The sequence below is a fragment of the Macaca fascicularis genome, chromosome 8 (assembly GCF_037993035.2).
Source record: "Macaca fascicularis isolate 582-1 chromosome 8, T2T-MFA8v1.1".
In the NCBI taxonomy this organism is placed as follows: Eukaryota; Metazoa; Chordata; class Mammalia; order Primates; family Cercopithecidae; genus Macaca; species Macaca fascicularis.
Window position 1 is genome coordinate 7,834,225 of NC_088382.1, and position 10,616 is coordinate 7,844,840.

The following is a 10,616-nucleotide window of genomic DNA, read 5'->3' on the forward strand; positions in this document are numbered from 1 at the left end:
AGAGAGAGTAATGAAGAACAGAGAGAGAGTAAGGAAGAACAGAGAGAGAGTAACAGAAAGATTAAGGCATGGAGGGGCAGAACAAACATGAATTAACATAAAATTGCCAATGTTCTCAAATGCTTCTCAAAAGCCCCCTGATGTTCATGAGAACAGGGACATAAATAAACTGCCATGTTGATTCTATCCTGTCTGCCAAACGTTTTTATTTTAGTATTAAAAATCATGCATAAGACATACAACAAAACCAGTAGGACCTGGTTTTACAAACTCTCCCTTCCTGAAGTTATACAGAGAGTTCCAAGGCTGCTCAAAATGTTATTTTCTTGTTCTTCTCCTCCCTGAGTCTGTCTCCCGTTTCTTGGTCCCCTCCACTTCTCCTTCCTCGCTTTGGACCCCCTTCCTTTCTATTTTAACTTAAATTTGAGTTGTCTTGATTTTTTTCTCCCCTTTCCATTCTCTTTACCCCCAGACACCTCCTGTTGATGTCACTGGGTCCAATTCAATTCTTTAAAAAAAAATCTGTGTTTGAGCCTTGGTTTTCTCCTCTTGTAATATCCAAGCAGAGGGCTTGTCTTCCCTTCTCCTTCATCTCTTTAAACATTTTAACCAAGTGTGTGTTTCTTATTTGGCTGCATGAGCTCAGACATACATGTAACCCAGACAGGCTGCTCTGGACTTAACTAAAGGGATGAAGGCTTTGGTTGAAGAGTTTTGTATTCACCTAATATCCAATATAACATCAGCGATATCTGGAAAAGGTAGTACTTTTCTCATATGTCTCATTTGCATGTGCATTTTAATCCAGACAGAGAAAACAACTTAGGTCATTTGTGTAAATAAAAATACTTATTCTCTACCTGGAGAAAGCTGGAAGCAAATGGAGAAAGAGGCAGCAATGACAATAGAGACCTGGGCATCCAGGGAAGCACCAATGAAGGACAGAAGGTTTGCAGCTGCGGACAAGTGCGCACAGCAGCTGCCCTGGCAGCACAATGCGGAGGCCACTATCTTTCGGGTCTCAGGACAGATTCTCCACTGCAAAGCACGAGGTGCTGGTCAGGGAGAGCAGGAGCATCATTCACATCCTTTCACTTTAAGGAATTAGGAAGTCTTCCAATTCCAGGAGCACAAGGGGACATTGCGGAGACCGGGGACAACTGGCCCATGATAAGTTTCTTTAATCACTTACTGCATCAAATTCTGACAATTGGATGTTGGAAGAACATAGATGGTCAAGAAACGAGGTAGACAGCTGCTGCTACCTCAACCCTAAACAAAGATTTATTCGCTCATCTATGTACTCTGGGTATTTTTTATACTCTAGTTCAATAGCAATTTCTTACAGTTGTATTTGTAATTATTTAAACTTGGAATGTGGATCTTTTATAAAAGTGATCGAAATTTTGGAGTATATTGGTAATTTATTTCTACATATTTTTATCTTCTCTATAAAAGGAAAGGAAAAAAAAGAGCCTAGTCCACTATTCAGATATTAATAGTAATGAATCATTAATCAAAATCATGACTTAAAATATAACAGCATTTGAGTAATTACCACCCAGGTAATGGAATCTTCTTCTAAGTCATTAAAATTATTTGATCTGATTTAAATGAAGAAACTGAGCCAAAAATAGTTAGATCTCACTTCCTTTGTCTAGGTCTTGAGATAAAATAAGCTCCCTCTCCCATGTTTCTAAAAAGAACAATTTTAAAAAGAGCAGCAGGGGAAAACCTACTTCTGCTCTTTGACAGGCAAAAGCTGGTGAAATTGTAACAATGGTAATTAATGTTACATCTCTCCTAACACAACAGTGCTCTCAGCTCCTGTCCTCTTCTGCCATATTTCTGTGTCCTAAAAAAACTTTGAATAATTCTCCTGCTAAAAGCCACATCCATCCTGAGGGGGAGGATGGCAGAACCCATTATAGAGTATTCTAATAATTGTTTCAAGATTTTTTCCGGTCAATTCAAATAATAAATAGTATTCTTTTTTTTTTTTTTTTTTTTTGAGATGGGGTCTCATTCTGTTGCCCAGGCTGGAGTGCAGTGGCATGATCTCGGCTCACTGCAACCTCCGCCTCCTGGGTTCAAGTTACTCTCCTGCCTCAGCCTCCTGAGTAGCTGGGGCTACAGGTGCCTGCCACCGCGCCCAGCTAATTTTTGTATTTTTAGTAGAGATCCGGGTTTCACCATGTTGGCCAGGCTGGTCTTGAACTCATGACTTCAAGTGATCCTCCCGCCTCTGACTCCCAAAGTGCTGGGATTACAGGCGTGAGCCACCCCACCGGGCTGAGGTTGCCAATTCTGACAAAACAATCGTAACATTTTAGAACTGAAAACTGTCTGAGATACCTAACCAATATTTTAAGAGGAGGAAATGGGGAATGAGTGAAAAAGCAATGTGTCTATATGTGTGAATTAAAGACTAACGATCTGGAGCAGGCTATGCACTGCAGACACTATTAACAGAATGGAGTCCACATAAATAAACAAAGGTGTGCTCAAGGTTAAAGGGAAAGGCAGCAAATTTGTTTGGGGAAGAGCAGGAGTTCATGGTGGTCACAGACATAAGAAGAAATGTAGTTTTTCACTGGAATGGTATCTTTTCTCCATGATGCTTTTATTTTTTTGTGTGTAATTTCTCACAACTGGAAAGCATTTCAGCCCCTTCCCAGTCCTCAGAGGTTGACAATTTTTTTCTCTCGGATTCAGGCACAAAGGCAGCTCTGCCACTCACCATGTGTCTGCCTTTGACTTTGTCATGTTGGGAAGACTCAGGACCCCACCTTCTTTTACCCACAGGGCCCTCTGTGCCTATGAAACTGAGGTGGTCCCAGCAGTCCTTGTGGACGTATCACAATCTAAAATTCAGGAATAAGAAAATCTACATAGGAATCTCTGCTTCACTCATCTGTGAGACTCCTCCAGGCTAATTTTCTTTGGGTCATGTGGTAATGCAAGAGAAGGTTGATTCTATAGCAACTTCTGAGCACAAACTTGGCTGCAATATGTTTCCCCTTTTCATAGTCATATTTCCCAGGATTTAATGGGATGTCTCTTGGGAGGCAAGAAAGAGAATGTGCCACTGTTGAAAATCTTAACTACTGAATGTTGAAAATTTCAAGTTCTGCACTTTTGGATATTTTAATAAGGACCTGGCTGGTGGATTTGCTCACCCAGAGATTTTCTCTGTCAATCTCTGTCTCTCTCTCAACTTCAAATAATAAAAAATGCATAAATTATAAAGTGAAAAATATCCAAACAATCCTTTCTTCTGTAGATTTTCATTAGGCACATTTCAAAGGGTTACTGATCATTCATTGTGAACTACAGACTTCAGATCTGTATCCATCCTTTGGAGATAGAAGATAAGTAGCGATGTTATTGGGTTTCTGGTTGTGTTTGTAGTGCATCAAGTCCAAATTATTAAATATTTCCTGCCAATTCTGGAAACAATAAAATAGAACAATCTATCTTTGTCCTTTCACTGTAAAGCCCTGAAATTAAAGTAGTGTGACTTTGTGATGTCCTTAAGTGCTGAGGATAGTAGTTCATTAATACGACTATGTGAATTACACTTGGGGGTGGGAGGGGGCGCTGTTTCAGAATCCAGCCTCTTTAGAAAGCAAAACAACAGGACACCAGGACGGCAAGCCAAACCCAGGGCTCTTCAGAGAAGACCACGATACAAGTCATCAATGACAATGAGATAGCCTTGCTTTCTGCTTGTTATTGTCTCTCTGGCCACCACGGCTGGTGGCGCTGATTAAAGTCTGTAGAAGTCCCTTGCTTTGCTCTATATTTACACTGGGAAGTGCAAGATGGCCTCTCTTGGCAAGGCATCAAATTAAATTCTAAAAGGAGGCAAAAAATAATTTTAGCACAGGGTCAGCAGTTGGGTCTGTGTTTGTAAGTGTTGTTGGGCAAAATGGCCATATGGCAGGAGGGGAAATCAAGGTACAAGTCAGATAAGTCACCTTCCCAAGGTGACCTGCTGAGCAGTAGAGCTGGGATTCCAGGCTTTGTGTATTTGCACATGTCATGCTGTGCTGCCTCTGAATTGCACTTGAGATGTGGTGTCTAGGCCTGGTCTTGCATAATATCCTGGCCAATGTTAGGAAAACACTAGTCCCTCTGAACCGTGGTAACAATGCCTAAAAGGTGAGGATGATGACACTTACCATGCCTAATTCAAGAGTTTATGGTGAGGATCAAAGGAGATTATGTGTTAGAAGTATTTTATAAAATATGAAATATGAGAATAATGAAAAGGGTCTAAAACAATATAAGAATAAAATAAATGTCACATTGTCTTATAGCGTGTTCTGTATGTTGCATTTGGAATGTGGCATCCTTAGTGGTGGTTCAGTAGTTTCTTCTTTTCCTGTAATTGCAGTGATGAGATCTAGGGGCTTGCCCAGATATACACTCAATTTTCAGCACAATATTTTATAGATGGAATAGAAGCACACATCACCATCTATGCAAGAGGCCTTGGAGGTAAACAACCTGAGGCAGTATGTGGACCTTCCCGGATCCAGATTCTAATAGAGCAATTCTTAAAAAGGCACTTATGACATGCTCAGGGTCATTTGAATACAGATTGACTATTAAATTGTATTAAGGAACAAGTGTTGATTTTTTTCCCGGGGTGATAATAGTGTTGGGGTTCTATTTTACAAAATGAGTTGTTTCCCCCCTGAGTTGCACCTTCTGAAGTATTTTCAAAAGGGCATCTTTGAAATAATTTATTTTTATTTGAGATAATCTAGGAGAGGGTCTTATTCAGGAATGAAATAAGACTAACCACATGTTGAGGCCGAGAGATGGCTATGCGAAGGACCATTACACGGTTTTGGCAGAAAGGGCACAATCCAGCCTCAGTTTCCACCCTGAAAAGGTGAGGATGATGCCGCTTACCATGACTAGCAGCTCATACATGGCATTATGTCCTTCTGTTAGGAAGCCCAGGGTAGCAGGTTGTCTTTCTGGCTTATTTTAATTGCTGTTGACATTCCTTGGCTAGATCCCTGTCTCCCTATGTGTTTGCAAAATGGTGACACTCTTCATTTGTTAGCTGAACTACTTTTGAGGAGAGAAGCTTTTGACTACCTTAAAATTTGGTTTGGACAAGAAAGGCAGGCAGGCCAAATGTTCATCAGTCCCGTTTCTTTACCAGTTTTCAGGATCAAGAATCCACAGCTCAGCGCAGGGCTGCTCTCTGCAGCCCTCTGCTGCATGGGACTCTCCACAGACACCCACTTGATGAATCCCTTAAGTTCCAGTGGGTTTCCAAGCTTGTCATCACACGTCACTTCTTTTGTTTTTCTCCTCAGAGGTCTATGTTTTGAAATACAGTGTATTCTAAACAAGGCACACTTAACAACGATTTACTTTCCATTTTAATTAACAAAAGACATATACAACTTCTGAGCAAAACTTTTGATCAGAAAAGAAAACCAGCATTATCAGAATAAAAAGGATGTTTTTCTTCAGTTTATAGCTGATTAGGTAGACATATTTTTGGTTCAACTTATGCAGTGTTGAAACTCATGATTAACCTCCATTACTATTCTCCATTATCACAACCAGAGGAGCTTTCCAGGCTGTATTCTTCTTCAATCTCCTATATTGGCTTTGCATTGAGTGGAAGCTCAGCAAACCTTGTTTGATAACTGAATCTGTGGTTGCAATGGGGATGCCCTTGCTGCAAGGCCACAGGAAGGAAAGCCACTGAGGTCCTGCTTCCAGCGACTCTAGGGACCAGCACTACTGCGTTTCAGGGTTTTGTACGATTCAGTAAGCTCTCATCCCATTTTCTCAAACAGCATGCATAGGAGTTGGGACATCTTCCAATTTTGTATTCTTGGCTTCGACATTTGTTCCGGCAGCGGGCAGTCCCATAACCACATATTCTGTCCAATTCAAATTCACTTCTCACTAGATAACAGGATATGGCACTGTGATTAATTGCACACTGGCACCAAAAGGCAAGGCTTTGGCAGAAGGTGTTTTCGGAGGGGGATAGAGAATGTTAGTGCATGGTGGTAGAGGTTTTCCTGCACCCCCATCCTCCTCCACTTTTCTACACGATCGACTTGACCCTCTGATTCCCAATGTATTTGAAAATACACATCAGTCCATGTCACACCTATTTTCAAAATCCCTACAACAGTTTACTATTGTTTTTTGATTAAATCTCACCAAGCCTCTTACTGGGTCTCCAAAGCAATCATGATCTGATCTTGGGCCACTTTTTCAAACTCATGCTATTCCACTGTGGCCCTCACTCTGTCCATGATACCCTCGCCAGCCTCCCTTCTGTTCCGTGTGAGCTAACTCTTTGCTATCCTAGTACCTTCACGTGCACTGTCCCCTCTGCCTGGAAGGTTTTTCTTCCCATACGTGGATTCTTTGAACTTTTATATCTCAACCTTAAGATCCCAATATTGGGCATATCTTTCTCTGTCTTTTCATGTATTTAAATGCCCCAAAACTATTTTTCTCCCTATGTATTTGTTAGTCTTTTATATTACTTATCACAAGTTGTAGCTATATATCTATGTATCTATATATATATAGAGAGAGAGATACATATATAGAGAGGGAAAGAGAGAGATACATTCATACCTAAATATAGATATAGATATGTGTATATGTATGTATATTTTATTGTTTGGTATTCTCAATGGAACTACGACCTCCCGACAATGAGGCCCATGTTTATTTATGTTGCTTACCATTGTGTAACTGGTACCGGGAACATAGCCTGTTTTCAGTAAGGACCTGGTGAGTGAATGATTGGATAGACTAGACAGGAGGAAACTAGAGTGGATGCAAGTAGAGTGGAGGAAACTAGAAAGGAGCAGAATCCGGATTGTTTGGCCCTTGGCCCAGAGCAGTTTTCAGGAGACATGGATTTAGTTTCTCAGTCTCAGGGTGTGCTCTCTGAGGCTAAAAGCAGCTTTGTAAAGCTCATTATCTCACATGCCACACTGATAGGATCTCACAGAGATATCAGGAAAAGCCAGAAGCAAGGCTGATGGTAGGGAGGACAGTGTAAGGTGGACGGAGAGAGCCTCGCTGGAGAGGGCTTTGCATGAGGTTCTCTAGCAAACTCAGCAGGAACCAGGCTTGGGGGAGGGTGTCAGAGGAACCCTGGGGAGAGGAGAGTCAGAGCTGCAAGTGGACCTCTTTGCAGAGGTCGGGGCCCAAGGGTCCTAATTTCACTTGAGCCCTGAGTCCTTCTTCCCTGTTGCATCTGTTCATTTTCCACAAAGCAGCGGGGCAGGCGAACTGAAACGGGCTGCTAATCCTCACACCAGGGTTTTATGTCTTTCCCTCGTTCCGGTAAAGAGAAGCCTCCTGTTTCTGATGCTTAGGTGTCAAGATTCTTTGTCCAGGATGTGGGTGAGGACTAAAAGGAAGTTCGACCAATTCTTGTGTTTGATAGGATATTGAACGGGTTTATATTTGGAATGGCCCCACAGTGGGTGACGAGGAAAGACTGTTTTGCTGTAACCTTCATTCAAAAGCAAGCCCTTGTGGTCACAGTACAAGGCAATGAAGAAAGGAGTGAGGTGGGCTGCGATGTGTATCATGCTGAGCGAGTGTGGAGGTTGGGCAGCAGATATGTGCCTTCTGACCTATCTGTGGCAGGCCACTTTACAACCTGTAGTTATAGGAGGAAAAGAAGGACAACATGCTTGCTCAGGGAAAACAAAGCTTAGCATTAAGGGAGAAGAAGAATAGACTAGGAAGAGAATACAACCTTTAAAATGTTAGACTGTCAGTTTCAAGCGAGCCCTCACAGGCCATCTATTCAGAGATGGGAATTAAGGCTCAGAGAAGGAAAGTGACTAAACTGAGGTCACACAGCAACTTATATGTCAAAGCTGGAACGAAAACCCAGTTGGTGTGTCTTATAGTCTGAGTAAACAGAATGCGAAAGGGAGAATACAGTCCATACACTGAGGCTGAAAAATAAATACATCCTAAGCAATAAATACATTCCAGGGTAGTCTACACTACACTAGTTTCTTTCTTGCATAAGCAATTTTCCTTCTCTGCTCTATAGATCCAGAAACTCCTAGACAGGTCTCAGATCTTAGTTAATGTAGAAGTTTATTTTGTCAAGGTTGAGAGCACACCTGTGACACAACCTCAGGAGGTCCTGAGGACATGTGCCCAAGGTGGTTTTGATATAGTTTGCTTGCTTTTATACATTTTAGGGAGACATAATACATCAACCAATACATGTAAGATTTAATTTTTTTTTTTTTTTTGAGACAGAGTCTCGCTCTGTCTTCCAGGGTAAAGTGCAATGGCATGATCTCAGCTCACCGCAACCTCCACCTCTCGGATTCAAGCGATTCTCCTGCCTCAGCCTCCCAAGTAGCTGGAATTACAGACATGCGCCACCATACCCAGCTAATTTTTGTATTTTTAGTAGAGACAGGGTTTCACTGTGTTGGCCAGGCCAGTCTCGAACTCCTGACCTTAAGAGATCCGCAGACCTCAGCCTCACGAAATGCTGAGATTATAGGCATGAGCCACTACACCTGGCTGATTTACATTGGTTTGGTCCAGAAAGGTGGGAATTCAAAGTGGGGGGCGGTTAGGGGGGCCTGCAGCAGTACAGTGGGAGGGTGTGGCAGGGGGCCTTCCAGGCTATAGGTAAATTTAAACATTTTCTGGTTGACGATTGAGTTTGTCTAAAGACCTGGGATCAATAGACAGGAATGTTTGGGTTGCGACAAGAGATTGTGTTGTGGAGACCAAAGTTGTATCATGCAGTTGAAGCTTTTAGCTAGCAGGCTTCAGAGAGAACAGGCTGTAAAATGTTTCTTATCAGACTTAAAGTCTGTGTTGATGTTCATGCTGGAAAGTATCATGAGGCATGTCTGACCTCCACTTCCTTTCATGGCCTGAACCAGATTAAATTTAACCAGATTAAATTAACCAGATAAAATTTTAAGAGCCCTGGCTGAGGAGGGAGTCCATTTGGATGGTTGGGAAGTGGGGTTAGAATTTTATTTTTGGTTTACAGCCCCCATCCCCAGTCCTTGTGGGTATCTGAGGGGTTGACAGTGTGTGACAGCCAAACTTACCCAAAGTAGGGGTGGCAGGAGAGGAGGCGGGCAGCGCATGTCATTCAACCTCACCCACTTCTGCCACTTCCCTCCCAAATCCTCTTCCTGCTAAGGGTCTTTCTCAGAATTAGACTACAGAGACCAGTCTGACCCAGTCCTCAGCAGTTCAGTGCAGGTAATGGCAGCCAGCTCTGTGGTGCATTCTTGGGGATCTGGAGGGATCTCTGACCCAGGCTTTCCATCCCAAGATGTTCTTTGTCTTGGGATCACAGGTTGAAGAAAACCTGTTCTTTGATAAATTGCTACCATATTTTGACAGACCTGGAACATGCTCATAGCAGAATTTCACAGAAGTGTCTTTGGGAAATGACACGGGAAGAAAGAACAAGGAAGAGTTAACCTAAACAGGTACCCTCTGAAAAAAATCATTAACCCATCTGAATCACAGCAGAGGCACAGCCTGGAAGGGGAAAAAGATGGGTGCTGAGTGTCTGTCAAAGCCCCACAAAATTGACTGAGCAGCTTGGAAGAGAAGATCCGATGGCCTTTATGAGTCAAAACAATTGGTTTCGTCCCAGCACTGCTAGTCTTATTAAGCAACTCTAAAAATCTTATTTTCTCTCACTGTACTATAGAGAATGTTGCTCAGCTTGTAAAAGAAACTGAGCAACATTTTGAGACTCTGTCTCAAAAGAAAAAAAAAAAGAATGTTGCTCAGCTTGTAAGATTAGATTATGTGCTCTCTCATATCCATTCCAAATAGATAAGAAATATATGCTTCTAGGGACATAGAATAACGTAGGAGTCAGAAGATTTCTGACCTCTTAGTCTAACTTTAAAATTTGCTTAGCAGAGTTCAAAGGCACCTGCTATTTGTGTTGTCAGTAATTTATATTCTTGCCTACTAAAATCACTGCATTCCCTTTAATCCTAATCATCTGACTTCATATGAAAAGTTGCAAAATTTAGGAGGATGAGTAGGCATCCATTCTGTGCAGAGTAAAGCTGTTCAGAAGGAAGAGGATGGGGGAAGGCATCTTATTCTACAAAATCAACAATGAATAATTACCTCTGACCTGCAATGGAACAAGCATGGCTAGTAAGTCCTCATTGCTGAGGACTCCATGAGGAATTGTTACCGTGTGTGGCCAGGGGGCCAATGACATCCAGGACTCCTGATCCCTACGTTTCTTTTTTCCTCCTTGAGCTAGTAAGCCTTGTGGCTGTAAGGTGCATACAAGGACTGCCACGTACTGCATTTTACTAATGGACCCAATGAAAACAAAGAGAAAAGGGCTGGGATTGAATAAGGTTATTCCATCCTTCAGGATTTATTTTCTAAATCAAATGTTTTTCTTCTCCACCTGTCATCCCCAGCAACTGTATACATTTCCAGCTGAGAGTCTCTTTTTACCTGGAAGATCTTGATAGAATAGAAGAGAAATGGCTAACAGCAGCACAAGTCTCTGCATAATGCTGGGGCCGCTGGCAAGAAGCAGACGGAAGTTGGAGGGAATCACC

General features: G+C 42.1%; 1 protein-coding gene across 1 annotated transcript; it reads right to left on the bottom strand.

Annotated features, from left to right (window-relative positions):
• Window positions 1-5,476: 5,476 nt before the first annotated feature.
• Window positions 5,477-10,616, bottom strand: LOC123575155 (beta-defensin 104A). Its single transcript, XM_045397834.2, has 2 exons — window positions 10,510-10,616; window positions 5,477-5,943 (listed from the first exon to the last, which is right to left on the bottom strand). The coding sequence occupies exons 1-2, from the start codon at window positions 10,565-10,567 to the stop codon at window positions 5,783-5,785; spliced, it is 219 nt and encodes a 72-aa protein (XP_045253769.1). The 5' UTR covers window positions 10,568-10,616; the 3' UTR covers window positions 5,477-5,782.

Coding starts and splice junctions, on each gene's coding strand:
- LOC123575155 (XM_045397834.2), bottom strand. CDS start 10,567: ATGCAGAGACTTGTGCTGCTGTTAGCCATTTCTCTTCTATTCTATCAA. Junction 5,944..10,509: donor ATTCTATCAAGATCTTCCAG/GTAAAAAGAGAC, acceptor CCTGTTATCTAG/TGAGAAGTGAATTTGAATTG.